This window comes from Gymnogyps californianus, chromosome 6, assembly GCF_018139145.2.
Source record: "Gymnogyps californianus isolate 813 chromosome 6, ASM1813914v2, whole genome shotgun sequence".
Taxonomy (NCBI): Eukaryota; Metazoa; Chordata; class Aves; order Accipitriformes; family Cathartidae; genus Gymnogyps; species Gymnogyps californianus.
The window spans coordinates 37,256,592-37,270,869 of NC_059476.1; the positions used below are offsets into that span (position 1 = coordinate 37,256,592).

General features: G+C 47.4%; 1 protein-coding gene across 2 annotated transcripts in view; it reads left to right on the forward strand.

Annotated features, from left to right (window-relative positions):
* LOC127017490 (hexokinase-1) overlaps positions 1 to 13,778 on the forward strand; it is a 39,411-nt gene extending 25,633 nt beyond the window's left edge. For both annotated transcript variants that reach the window (XM_050898565.1, XM_050898566.1), the window contains 9 exons: positions 272 to 576; positions 1,161 to 1,309; positions 1,413 to 1,532; positions 2,817 to 2,912; positions 3,908 to 4,007; positions 6,408 to 6,591; positions 8,704 to 8,859; positions 9,583 to 9,816; positions 10,550 to 13,778. In XM_050898565.1, coding sequence (XP_050754522.1) covers positions 272 to 576; positions 1,161 to 1,309; positions 1,413 to 1,532; positions 2,817 to 2,912; positions 3,908 to 4,007; positions 6,408 to 6,591; positions 8,704 to 8,859; positions 9,583 to 9,816; positions 10,550 to 10,694 — 1,489 coding nt within the window. In that variant the 3' untranslated portion in view covers positions 10,695 to 13,778. The remainder of the gene's footprint in view (positions 1 to 271; positions 577 to 1,160; positions 1,310 to 1,412; positions 1,533 to 2,816; positions 2,913 to 3,907; positions 4,008 to 6,407; positions 6,592 to 8,703; positions 8,860 to 9,582; positions 9,817 to 10,549) is intronic.
* Positions 13,779 to 14,278: the final 500 nt, after the last annotated feature.

Sequence of the window (14,278 nt, forward strand, 5' to 3'; positions counted from 1 at the left end):
GGGTTTCTCCCATCTAGGGTCAGGTTCAGGGGATGAGACTCTGATGCTCCCCCCTGCTTTTTGCTGGCTTTTCTTAGAAATTCAGGAGGAAAGAGGCCATAGGGAAGAACTGCTCTTTCCTGGCAGTTTTCCTACTTGGGAGGCTGCAGCTAGTTTGGGCGTGATGAGGCTCCTTGCTCCCCTTGCAGTCGGTCCATGTCGGCAGCATAGATTTTGGGGGCCGTGGGGGACGTGATGCAGTCGGCAGGCTTGCAGCCTCCCCTCCCCGCAGGTATGCCCGGCGCTTGCACAAGACCACGCGGCGCTTGGTTCCTGACTCGGAAGTGCGGTTCCTGCTGTCGGAGAGCGGCAGTGGGAAGGGAGCAGCGATGGTGACAGCGGTGGCATACCGGCTGTCGGAACAGCACCGGCTCATCGACGAGACGCTGGCCGAGTTCAAGCTCACCCATGAGCAGCTGCTGCAGGTGAAGAAGAGGATGAGGGCAGAGATGGAAGCGGGGCTGAAGAAAAAGACTCATGAGACCGCCAAAGTGAAAATGCTGCCCACCTTCGTCCGCAGCACGCCAGATGGGACAGGTAGAGGCATGCCCTTGCTGGAGTGAGGGCACTGGCATGGCTGTGGGGTGCCCAAAATGGGCTTCCAGCGATGGGGTTTGGGTTTGGTGGAGGGTGAGCAGATCTGGTGCAATGAGAGGAGCCTCCTGAGCTGTGCACAGGAGGAAATCTCAGCCCCGGGCAGGGCAGCCTGCACTGCCCTTGTGCTGGTTGCTGGCAGCCTAGCCCCACATCCTTGCCCCAGGGTGCAAGCAAGCCGTGGCCTAGGGGGAGAAAACCACAGCTGGGCTCATAACCCAAACCCATCCGAATCTTGTTTGCACAACCTGGGCAGTTCTTTGCATTTCAGGGTGGCTGGCCAAATTTCTGCTGTCTCTCAGGGAACAGTTGTGTGGGTCCTCTTTCCCTTGTTGATTTAAAACAAAACAAAAACCACAAAAAAAAAAGGGGGCTGGAATAATCAGAGCAGCATCTAAAATCCTCCTTTGATGAAGATCTTCCCAACTGAGTTTCTAAAAGATTTTATGTCAAAGTGCTTTCTGGGGAAAGCACTTTTTTAGATTTTGCTTATGGTTCTTTAAATATACACACATATTCTTTCACAGAGAACGGAGACTTTCTGGCACTTGACCTTGGAGGGACAAACTTTAGAGTTTTGCTGGTGAAAATCCGCAGTGGTAAAAGGAGAACAGTTGAGATGCACAACAAGATCTATGCCATTCCTATAGAGGTGATGCAGGGAACAGGAGAAGAGGTGAGTATTTGTGTTTCTGTTTTTCAGCACTGCTGCTTTTTAAATACCGTCTTAAGAGCACGTAACATGTACAATTTCAAATGCGTGACTTTTCTCTTTAAAGCTCTTTGATCACATTGTTACCTGCATTTCTGACTTCCTGGATTATATGGGGATAAAAGGCGCACGTCTTCCTCTTGGCTTCACGTTTTCCTTCCCTTGCAAGCAGACCAGTCTGGATGCTGTAAGTTCCTTAGTATCTTTTGAATCTGCTTTTGTGCTTATGCTAGGCCTGATTTCTCTGCCTTCATATCATCTATGTGACACTTACAGGGAGGTTGTACAAGGGGAGGGTTCATGCTCTGACCTTGACCAGTACAGCTGCTCCTATAAATAGTTCCTTTAAAGGTAGTAATGCAAATGCTGCTCAGCCCATGGCTGTGACGGATAAGAGCATTTAAATTTTCCATGGTGGTGATATCCGTTTTTTAAGGTATCATGTTTTTTCCAATCGTATAAACCTGCTGGACTGTGATACTTCCATGGTTTTGCAAGCAGTAAGCAAAAGTCCATCCCTGCTGCCAGCGCCTGTTCCCCAGCTGATCTGGTCTCACCGGATGGAGCGGATGGACGAGGGCCTGCTCGGCTATGTCACCCTAAGGGTGACAGTGTAGCCTCCAGCATGTCCCTGTCAAGTGTACCCTTTTTCTTTTCACTTCCATGTTTAAACTTCTTCACTGCCACATACTTCCACGAACTCCACCTGTTAATAGTTTCCTGTCTACTTAGCACTTTTTTTGAAGAAAGACATACTTTGTCACACTTTCTTTTTTTGAGTTTATTGTTTCTGTCGCACTGTTTTGGTTTTTTTTGAGTTTGTTGCGTTGCTCTGGAAATTTGGAGACCAAGCATGATTAGTAGTTTTAGATGCAAATTCCACAAATATAAAGAGATATTCCTTTTCATAGAGACTCTTCTGTATAACCTCACACTAAAGCATTTGAAATATCAAGTGTACAGAATAACGTTTGAGTCTTAGCAAAAATAAGATTAATATTCATATATAAGGAAGGAGGAAATAGGCAGTGATGTTAGGAGCAGCATTCGAATGTCCAGCTCTAAAATGCTGTCATCTTGCTGATGATAGGAGGCTTGGTCAAGTCAGGGAGACTTTGGAGTGTGACTGAGAGAGAAGAAAGGTTGTTCAGCAAAACATAGCACCCATATTGGTGAATGCTGAAGAACGTCCTCCTTGAGCTGAGGGCCCCTATGAGTCCGTGTACCGACTGGCCATAAATATTCATGGCCGTTTGCTGGGACCGTGGGGTCAGAGCTGTGGTGTGCGATAATCTGTGGTCACCTGTGTGAAGCGTTGTGATTTTGTGCTTTTATGGGCTGGGGAGGTGGGCAAATGCAGGGAAGTTATCAGATAGAAATGCTTGGTGATCGTCCCTTAGAGGATTGTAGGCTTTTTGGGGCAATCTGTAGTGCACCAGGAAACTTGATAACCTATTTTCTTTCTTTTTAGGGTATCCTTCTCAATTGGACAAAAGGCTTCAAAGCTACAGACTGCGAGGGAGAAGATGTGGTGTATTTGCTTAGAGAAGGAATTAAAAGACGAGAGGTGATTTTTCTTTTGGTTTTGTTTTCTTTTTCTCCTCCTACTTCTCCCTCCCCTCCAGACTTGACAGACCTCGTGGGTCAGGCTGGCTCCCTCTCACAGGGTTTGTGTGCCTTGAGGACACGGGCTGTGCCTCCTGTCCTGCACAGAAGGTGTCTGCCTTGCAGCAGGTCCAGATACAGCAGCCCCCGATGCCGTGTGGCTGTGCTGGCTCTGATGCTAACATGTAGCCTGACCACGACGTAGGATGGTCTAGAGGGTGTGCAGTGGAAATGGGAGAGTTCAGCCACTCAAAATGCAAATTGCTACTCAAAATGAGCTACACTGGGGATTTTGTTTCATGCTTGTTTTTTCCCCAGAGGCTTCTAGCTTTCTAAATTTGGCAGAACTTTCAAGGCTTCTTTCAAACCCTGTGGCAATTTTCACTGCATCAGAGCATGGAGAAAGCAGGAGTTTTCAATATAGTGATTGTAGGAATGAACCTCAGTGCACCCTAAATGACAGTTTTCCCCGCTCCCAACCCTTGATCTTGAAAAAGCCTCAAGCAGCTTAGCCGAAACTTCCTAGGAAGGGAGGAAAAATAGCCTGAGGAGAGCATTAGTTTTGCAGAGTTTTTATCAGCCAGTGAAAAGGAGGTCTTAAAAACCTGGATTTGCTACCACACTGCTGTAATACGGCAGAATGGCGATAGCCCTCTACCATGTGCCTATATACAAGATCTGTACTTAAATATACCTAAGCCAAAGAGAACAGCCAGGAATATACTTTCTTCTGAAGACATAGTCTATCGTACGCAGAACACGCGAGGAGCCCTAGCTACCTGCTGGTAGATTTAAGTTCCTATTTTTGCATGTGTAAAATCAGGCTGGTACTTTCAGTTGTTTGTTTCCAGTGTGTTTTGACGGCATCCCCTTTGGTATGTTCCTTTCGTGTCCGTTTTGGTGTGAGGGGTTGCCCCAAACCCAGAGTTCTCACCGTTGTATTTCTCTCTTCCAAAGGAGTTTGACTTGGATGTGGTGGCTGTGGTGAATGATACGGTGGGCACAATGATGACTTGTGCTTATGAAGACCCAAACTGTGAAATCGGACTCATTGTGGGTATGTGTTAGACCTGCTTTTTATTTGGCTTTTTTTAATTAAACAGCATGTCAACACATCTGTCTGTATTCTCATGGAGACATCCCTGTGGTTAACTGAAAATATAGCTAGGGTGTCTGGGAGTGAAAGATTTTGAGATGAACAGCTATCCCTTCAGAAGCAAGCTGCGTGAAGGAGTTAAGAGCAAAATTCAACAGCCAGCCTGGTTCTGTCCATGATCAGTTGAGATAAGCACAGGCTGTAATACTGAACAAATCCTGCCTGTTTTATCTGGGAAAGGCACTGTGCTGCTTGTGAAGTGAGCAAATGTGGGCTCAGGTACCCTCACCAGCTCCTGGAGTATCTGTTAGTTTAGCCTGTCAGAGTTTCCCTGCCGGGGTGTTCAGGTAGCCCACAGCTTCCCTCGAGCATGTGGTCTCTCAGAATAAACTTGTAAAGCACAGCCACAATTCCCGAATGGCATGTGATGGAAAGCTCTGATAGACAAAGTGCAGCGACTGACAGCTCCCTTCCCAGCAGTGAGACAGCTGAAATAATTCCACGGGCGACTGCCGATGCCTTTGCAAATGCCACGCTTGGGGTGCCTGAGGCACGGGGCGGTGTGAATTCCCAAAGCTCTCCAGAGAAACGAGTTTTCAGTGGGAGAGAAGGGGACGAGGTACCTGCAACCTTTAAGAAAGCTTTCAGTTGCGAGGTGGCTTGTAGGAAAATAAAGCGCCACCAATTTCTCCTCCAGACAGTTGGAAGATGTCCAGGATGAGTCAGCACAGTGCAGTGTGGGTAGGAAGCCGTGTCTGCGCAGTTCCGTCGGTGGCGTGTTTTCAGTTACAGAGTTCCCTGCAGGAAGGACAGCGTGTCCTTGGGGTGCTGAGAGCATCCTCTGAGGGCCGTCTGCTGCAGCCCTGCCAGATATGCTCTCCAGCCAGTGTGTCTGTGTGCAGAGCAGGGGGTCGGAGGTGCCTGAGTACATCTGGGATAATGAGAGCAAAAGCCCCGGGGCTCTGACAGCTCCCTCTGCCCTGCCTGAATTGCCTTGGCCAGACTGACAGTGCTTGCTGAGGAGCCTGCGTGAGCTGGCAGTCGCCCTGCTCTCCCCAGTGCAGGGAGGTGGGTAAACTTTCCTGCTGTTGCTTGGCAGGGAAAAATATTCTTGCAAGGGAGGGTTCACATCACGCTGGTGCCCCGTCTCTGCCCATGCCACCTCTCCTGCCCAGGATAGCCGATGCTTTGAGTGTCCACTGGTGAATACTTTGGAAACTACCACTGATGAGACGAGGTCTCTGCTTTTCATCTGCCGGCAACAGGAGATCATCTAAAAGCCTGTCAGTATAACAGCCTGTATTTAACAGGTATCCGCATATTCAGGCAGCCCTTACTTAGCTTATTCTGGATGACAAGACTTGGCGTTGGGAGGTTGGCCAGTGCTGATGGTCCACAACTGGGTTTGGTCAGGTTTGGTCCTGCAAACCTGGGTCTCGCTCTGCAAGCCCAGGCTTTCCCCCTGCCAAACCCTGTGCTGTGGCTCAGCTCTTCTGCAGCAGGGGAGTACTGTGGGAGGATCTATTTTTGCTCAGACTTTATTGATATAGTACCCTAAAAAAATTGCAAAGGAAAACAGACTTGCTGATATAATTGGTGCAGAATCTGCGATGCAGGGTTAAATGAGAGTTCAGTAGGCAACTTCAAGAAAACTTTTGCCCCAGGTAGCAGCAAAAGCTGCCTCTCTGCTAATAAAACTTTGCTCCCTAAGGCCTCTGTGTACATGGAGCACTTTGTAATTGCCACGCTCCTTAGGATCCCCTTTAAGCAGAATCAGGTATGGCATCATTTCAACATGGCAGTAACCTTCCTGCCAGAGAAACTATTTAAGCAATTTGAATCAGAAAAAAACCAAGCAAGAACTAAAAAATACCCTGCAATTAGCTGGTAAAACCCCTGGGGTTTTCTTTGCCTGATGCCTCAGAACTTGATGAGGTTTTCAGTTCGGCAAATTTTCCCCTGAATTTTGTGGCTCTGTGGGCTTTGTGGAAGGTGGTTCCTAACTTCAAAATCCAGCTGGTTGCTTGCTGTGGTTTTGGGTTCAGAAGCACCCGGGGATTGGCATGCCAAAAGTGCTGCACTGCTGCTTCTCCCTATAGCATGGGACCCTCAGCCCGGCTGGCCTGGGTGAGCCTCTTCTCTGAGCCACCCTGAGCGGCACACTGCAGCAGTAATATTCTCCTTCAGTTTAGGATTATTGAAGAGTGGGGGTTTTTTGTGACATTTCAAATGATGATTTGACTTCATCATTCAGAAAAACCACACTCAGGATCCCCCAGAAGGTTTTGTCAGGGCTGTCGTGCTTGTTCTAATGTTGTTTTGTTCCAAACAAAGAGTAATTTCAGTATTTTCTTCTTTCAGGAACTGGCAGCAATGCCTGTTACATGGAAGAGATGAGAAACATAGAGATGGTGGATGGTGAGCAAGGACGGATGTGCGTGAACACCGAGTGGGGAGCGTTCGGGGATAATGGATGCCTGGACGATATCAGGACAATATATGACAAAGCAGTTGATGACTATTCACTAAATGCTGGAAAGCAAAGGTACTGCGGGATAAATGGTGTGCTAAGTATAAGCCAGGCTGCCTTAAATGCTTTTAAGGGAGGATTGGATTTCTCCCAGTCGGAGAAGGGAGAGGTTAAGAGTGGAAAATGACTGCAGCCCTGCTATCCTGTGGGATCTCCCTTCTCTATGCTTTTCCTGGTCACTGCTTTTTTGCAGCTTATTTGCTACCATGGAACTGCAGCAGGGGTTTTGGTGAGAACTTCAAGAGTCTTGAAATTACTAAAAGACTCTTTTTCTCACCCTGTTTTGTACTGAGCGGGTTAAGATGGCTTGTCATTCTTTTGCTCTTGGTCTCAGTTTAATCTCTTATAGCTGAACTCTCTTTGTAGAGGGCTCTGCCTCTAGAAATCCTCAGCCTAGACCAGCCAGCATGGTTGGAGCTTGGAGCTGCTCACTGTAAAGCAGTCAGGAGCTTTCTAGCAGTTGCAGCCAGCTCTTATTTCAGGCAATTTTCTGTATGAAATATGTCATGTTAGATGACCTGCCTTTCTTGGCCCTGGAGGTTGGTCCCCTTTTGGGGGTCCAGCTCTTGTTTGGGCAAGTGCTTCCCTGTCCCCTTCAAGAAAGGACTGACAAGGAGGTGTACCCAGCACCAATAAAACTGGGCTGAGACTGCTGCATGCTCAGACTACAATTTTTCATAATTTCTCTGCAGCAATGCTTTGATGCCAGAAGCTTTTAAAAAGATTTTGTGACTAGAGTAAATCTGCCTGAAAACCTGGGGGATGCAGGCAAGTTGGCAGGTCCCTTGGGAAGCTCTTTAGAAGTTAGGGCTCAAACAGACCCAGAGAGGCAGACGCTGAGCGAGCCTGATGCAGCGGCAGATTTGGCAGGGAGTAAACAGCCAAAGGCAGTAGTGGAGACTGCCAGGGGGAATAATTTATTCCAGAGAGAGTTAGGCACTCAGGAGGGAGGACACTTGCTGGGTACAAGCCTGAGAGAGCTCATAGTGTTAAATGGACTGCGTGGCCTGCTTCCAGCAGGATGGTGTGCTGGGCTCTGCTCAATCCAGGGCAGAAACCCTGCTTTAGAGCTTCAGGAGGTGAAATAAAGGATGCATCACTGAATGCACTTTTCACGAAATGGAAAAGTGTTCAGTTCTCAGTGGTGAGGGCACGGCTCACGGATCTCAAAATGCTCCATTCAAACCAGAATGATGCTGGAGGGGAAGGAGTGCAAGGCAGACTCCTGCCCTCCTCAGCACAGGGCTGCCCTGTACCTGTGCCAAGCATCGCTTGTGGACTGCTCCTTGTCGTGTGCTGGGAAGAGGTCTGCAGGTGGAAGAGATTCCCTCTCTCTAGCCTGGGGGCAGGCCTGCAAGTGGGAAACCTGGGTCCTGTGTGCAAAGTGGGGGGCAAGAGGGGTTCAAGACAGCTTGGTTCCTCCCTTTGGTTTTTGGACTACTGGTTCCTTACTGGAAACCAGGTGCTCAAATTAACTGAAAAGCATAAACCAACCCTGGACCCCCAGCTTGCTAATTTACAGGTCAGTGATCCTGTGAACATGCCGGACATATCTTTTCACATCTTTTATCTTTCACAGGGTTTTGCAGCACAGGACTCTCTTAAAAACGCAGCACTCGCAGTGACTGTACCTTGTGGTTTTCCTGTAATTTTGCTGCACGGAGCCACTGAGCTTTTTCTGTGGAAGGTCTCAGCTGTGCTTCAGGAGGGCTCCCAAATGTTGTGCGGTGGAGACAAGTTTTCCCTGGGGTCCACTCAGGGCTGTCACTGGGGATGCATGGCAAATTTGGCTTTCATCTGGGCACCATTCTGCTCTCTGGTGGCAGGTTTTCATTTCTTCCATCTGGGAGAAATACCAGCTGTCATTAACAACAGCCTGGCTGAAGGAACATGGTAGTGAGGAATAGATGAAGTGTTTGTAGATGGGCTTGTAAGGCTTCCCACTGAGTCTTCACGCTTTTTCTTGCCCAATTTTTCTAGTAAACAGCCATTTTGTGTAAATCATGTTGCGTATTTCATGTCCCCAATGTGTGCGGGCAGGATACCTGGCTGATAATGCAGCTGCGATGCTGGCTTTGCAAATGTAAGCAGTGTCCCTCTGAGCTGTGCCGCCGTCTTTCATTGCAGGTATGAGAAAATGATCAGTGGGATGTACCTGGGGGAAATAGTCCGCAATATTTTGATTGACTTCACCAAACGGGGGTTCCTGTTCAGAGGCCAGATCTCAGAGACGCTGAAGACCAGACATATCTTTGAAACCAAGTTCCTTTCTCAGATTGAGAGGTAAGAGCACTGCACGGGAGGCTGTTTAGGGTGAAATAGTGTGGTAATGCTCATCTGGTGACACTGCTGGAGGGGAGGAACAGCTGGAGAGCGTTGCTTGGTTCTCCAGAGATAATTTTGGTTTCAGTAAGAGCCTGCGCACATGCAGAAGGACTCTTTACAACATCATCTGAATTTCTACCAGTGCTCACTGCTAAATCATGGGAAGGGCTGTCAATGATTCCCTTACTGTATCATTTTATTTGCTTGCTTGGAAATCAAGCCATTTTCCTGTGCCTCTTGTGTGTGTCTAGCTGTAATTATTGAACTGAATGAACACTTGCAGAATGAGCACTTCTTTACGGGATATTTTTGTGTCTTTGTTGCTCGGACTCTGCATTTTAAAGTAATCTCAAAGCCTGTTGAGTCTGTATGAGGGGAAGAACCCCAAGCTGGTCATTAAAAATATTTTCTTGAAATGCCCTTTGGTAAGAAAAGAGAAGGGGAGGCAATGCAGAGCTGGACTCAGAGCCTCCCTTGCTGCCTGTGCCCCTCTCCTGCACTGCAGCATGGTGCTGGGGTGAATGAATTTGCATTCCCCAAGGGAATTTCTCTTGCACTGGCAGGAAAGGCTGCTGCCTGGTGTGGGTGCATGGATGCAGCCATCAATGCAGTGGGGTTTGTGGCAGTGGCTTGACTGAGGGAAACCTTTTAGTTTAACACTGTGCTCTTCTGCTTCTGCAGTGACAGGTTAGCCTTGCTGCAGGTGCGAGCCATCCTCCAGCAGCTGGGGCTTAACAGCACCTGCGACGACAGTATCATTGTCAAGACCGTGTGCGGAGCAGTGTCGAGGCGAGCAGCTCAGTTGTGCGGCGCTGGAATGGCTGCGGTTGTAGATAAAATTAGGGAGAACAGAGGATTAGAGCACCTGGAGATAACAGTTGGTGTGGATGGGACTCTGTACAAACTACATCCACAGTGAGTAGTCACCTTCTCAGCATTTGTTTGCCTGCAATCTGTAGCACGTTGCTTGTACATCCTGTCTCTTGACACACCAAACTGGTCTCTCTTACTTGCTAGGATAAGAGCCAGGGAAAAGAAGTCTTAATCAGGGGTGGTTAGGGCTTACTAAAGGGCAATGAGAGGATCAAGAAAGACCTGTGGAGGATTCTTGGGGCAGTGACAAACTGAAGGGGACGCAGCTTGCTGAGCAAGTTGGAAGCTGCACAGCAAGGGAAGGATCTCTTGGCTATGCAAAGGCAATGACAGAGCAGTGCTGAAATGCTTCGTGCCTCTTTGGAGGATGTTTGTGTTCAGTATGCAGAGGAGATGGGCTGCTGCGAAGCAATGGCAGGCGAGGGCAGGAGTCTAAAAGAGCAGGCGGCAGGAGGAGGAGAGGACTAGTGCCCATCTCTGGTGTACATGGAGGGAGATGGGTGGGAAAGAGATGACTGTATATGGTCTCTTCTCTCCCCTTTGCTGTGGCACTAGCAACCCAGGTTAACACCACGCAGACAGAGAGGCAGGGGTGGGATGCAAGTGCTTTTTCCCTTTAACTCCCACTGCTCCCAGTCTTCAAATCCACCCCAGTTTCCAGCATTTTAGTTCTTTCCCCGGTGAAAGGGGGAGCACGGCAAAGGCCCGTGGCAGTGCTACGCTCTGCAGGTGCTGCGGGACCTCCCTCACCCACTGCCGTTGTTTCCTTTCGCAGCTTTTCAAGGATCATGCACCAAACAGTCAAAGACCTGGCACCCAACTGCGACGTGACCTTCCTGCTGTCAGAGGACGGCAGCGGGAAAGGGGCAGCGCTCATCACAGCGGTGGGATGCAGGCTTCGCGATGCCGAGCAGAACTGAACTCCACAATCCTGGCCCCGATTCTGTCTTGTGAGCACTTTCTCATAAAGCAGCGACTGCATAGTCAGAACTGGTAAAAACCCAGAACTCACTGCTTTATCGGGGAACAAAAAAAAATACAACTAATGACATAAAAAAATAGGATACAAGATAGAATGTGTGCTGTTAATAATATCTCCTGTTTCTGGACCCCAATCTGCATGTTTCTTATTCACCTTGTTGGTACCTTCCCCATCTGTAGGTCATGGAAAAATCAGTCTATAATTTCTGCAGCTGTCAAAAATCGGTTGCTGTCTGAGACGAAATTGCCCCCAAGTGATGTGCGTTGAGAGCTACCGTTGCATCGTACCAAATGTGTTCTTTGCAGCATCCCTGTTAAGCGCACCGCCAGCACGCTGACCACCAGACCTGGGTGTTGATGCTTTTAGTGAAGGGGAAGCAACAGTTCCCTCCTGCATATCTACCTGCTGTTGTTTCGTCTAAAGCGATTGTGAAAACATTATGGTGTGTCAGCACTGTGCACGCACGTAACTCTATAGTGGGACTTGACAATGCGACTTACTTGCTTCCTTGATACCTGTTTTGTCACGGTAAAAGTAAACACCCTTGTCCCACAGATCTGGTTCCACTGGTATTTCCCATTGCTTCTGTGAGTAGTGTTGTGTTACTGGGCAAAATCTGTCACGTTTCAGCAAGAAATCCCTAAAGAGTAAAGCAAAGTGGTTGGTGATTGTGGTAATCCAAATCTCCAGACCCCGGAAATTGGTAGATTTATGGTCCCTACACGGGCTGTGCTGTATTCTTCTGTTTAAGAGTTCTTATAAAAAATTTTTTCTATCTCTTCTTGTTAGTCTAGATCAGGGCACTGCAGCTGCCCTTCTACTGAACCTGCAGGTAGGCAGTGTCACTCAGATGTGTATACTTCTGTCTCTTGCCTTAAATGGGTATTTGCTTCCACACAAAGCTTTAATCTTTAATACTGTTAAGCAGCCACTCAAAACACAAACACTCAGCTAGAGTCAGTGATCAGAAAGGAATATGAGGGTTTGATTTTGATCTTGCCTTTGAGGACCCGGGTGCGTAAACTTAAACAAACCACAAAGCCAAAATTGGACCCAGCTTATTCCAAGGACTAAAGCAACAACAAAGATCATATATACTTGGTGTATCCTGTCCTCTGTCGAGTCGATGCCATTATTATATTTGCATACCAGTTGCATTACTTAAATTGAGAAGCAGTTAGGAAGGCAAATGTTGAATAATATTTGCAAGTCACGCCACTTTCTGCAAAGAGGGAGACCACACAGTAGTCCTTAATTCCTGCTCTTCTACCAAAAATGAATTTGAGATGTCTGCATGGTTTTCCCTGCTGCCTTTTCCTGCAGAAAGTAGATGGAAATTTGCAGGCTACTCCTCTTTGTCCTCATTCCACTCCCCTAAGATTTGGATTGCCCTACCTATCGATAACATTTCAATATGCATTATGGTGCACTGTGAGTGAATGTTGTAAAGTAACATGTGAGTCACAAACAGTCATTGCAGCTTTAAGTGTGTGTCTACCTGAAAAATTGCATGCCTAACTGGTTTTGCAAAGGTAGAGAGTCTTTTTACTTTGCACACTAGTAGCTCCAATACTAGTGTTACGTGATACTTGTGAAAATATTAAACTTTTTTGATGTGCGTTAACTGGTGTTTAGTGGTTCTTTCTGGAAGAGGTGCTGTTGGCTGGTGGCTTAGTGCTTTGGGAAGAGCTATTGTGTAGGGAGAGCTGCAACCTAATCCCAGTGGTGCCTGCGTTTTGTGTGTGTGTTTTTATTCCCGGGCATTCAGGGTCAGATTCAAACAGGGTGGATTTCACCCAGGTCCCCATGCCTCGTGTTTCCTAATGTAGTTCAGCAGAGGCACAGAGCTGACAACGCCCAAATCTTAGGGGGCATGTAGCTTGTCCGGGTGCAACTCATGCCCTGTCTCATGCAGGGGGATCTGCAGTGCAGGACAACCTCAGCCCACTGCACCAAAACCAATGTGATTATATTAGGCTTTGCCAGATACACAGTGATGGATATGTTACAGTCGCTGTGTCCCCACAGAAGTCTGATGCATGTCGGAGTCTGTAAGCTCCCTGTGTGCATAGGGTTAACGTTTGCAGAATCACAGTGTCAGGTGCTCATACACCGCTGGTTTGCACATCCTATGTTGGAGTTGCATATGAAAGCCCCTTTTGCATACACTAAAGTTGTGCTTCTCCAATAACCCATTTTACGTTACAGCTTGGATAGTCTCTGACACCCTTGATGTGCAGCTATGACCCCAAATGGGAGACAGAAGAAGGTGAGAAACTTTTTGGGCACAGGGGACACATTGCATTTTAATTGCTTGAAGAGTTGCAAATCTTATACCTGCCGTTGGCAGTGCTGTAGGGGTGGTGTGAGCCGTGCCTGGGGACCTGGGTTTGGAGCTCTTCAGCATCTGAGGGCTAGGCTCAGTGCAGGATAGAGGATGAATGAGAAGTGGAAGTTAAACTTGGTCTCAGGGTGACTGTGAATTTTGGAGATGCTGGCATAGGTCATTTTGTTTATTGGCTCCAGCTCATAACAAATAGGGAGTGAGTTTGTGTTTCTAACAGCGCAACTTTTCCTACTGTGGACCGTAGGTGATGTACTTGATAAGACACGGCAGTTCTTTTCCAAAGGGAGGCCTGGTGTGATTTCCATTTCCAGACTACTGCTTACCCCTAGGAAACTGTTCCAAGTGAATCACAAGCTATAACTGTCCGAAGAAATGTCTCCGATGTTATCCAAGCAATGACTGAGATGTCTTACTTAAAGCTTTTAGGCTTGGTGAATAAAATCATAGTCCTCTTAATTGTTAAGCTGTAATTACTGCAATATGAACACAAAAATCTTATATTTCCTGGGGAAAAGACCATTTGCATACCACTGTTGTAATGTCATCCGCTCCTTACTCCTCTGGGGGTTCTCTCAGAAGCCTTTTGAATGGGTTTTAAAACAAGCAGACTTTGTTTTGTTTTGTTTTCTTAAGAAAATAGCAGAAGGCAAAATAAAGTGTTTCTGAACTTCTGAACCCCGTTCTGTGCTTTTTGTTCATTCCTTTGCCATAAAAATGAGATTCTTCAAATGTTTTTCTTTACTGACTGCAGGGACTCCATTGCTGCTTAGAGCACGAGTAACTGTGCAGAGGAGGGATTTATGGCTGACCTGGAGGTGTTTTACTGCTGCGCGGTATTTAATCATGTCTATATTTATATGAAGAATTGCATGTATTTACTATGGAGCATGGTGTTCCTGTTACCTCATATATCACAGGAAATAATGGAGTCTGCCTTGGCATACCTTTTCTTCCAGTAACTAACAAGGGCTCAGAGCGTCTCTGCTTTCTTAACTGTTGCTGTTTCTAGTGGAGAAACTTCTCAGGATCTGCACTGTGAGTCCTTGAGGGCACAGGGAGTTTTGCTTGCAACCTGAAGAAATCATCCTCTGCTTTCTGTACCCGAACAAGAGAGAGAGATGCGTTGAGCTGTCAGAAAACGTCAGTGCCTGTCAGGGACGCACAGGGGAGACACT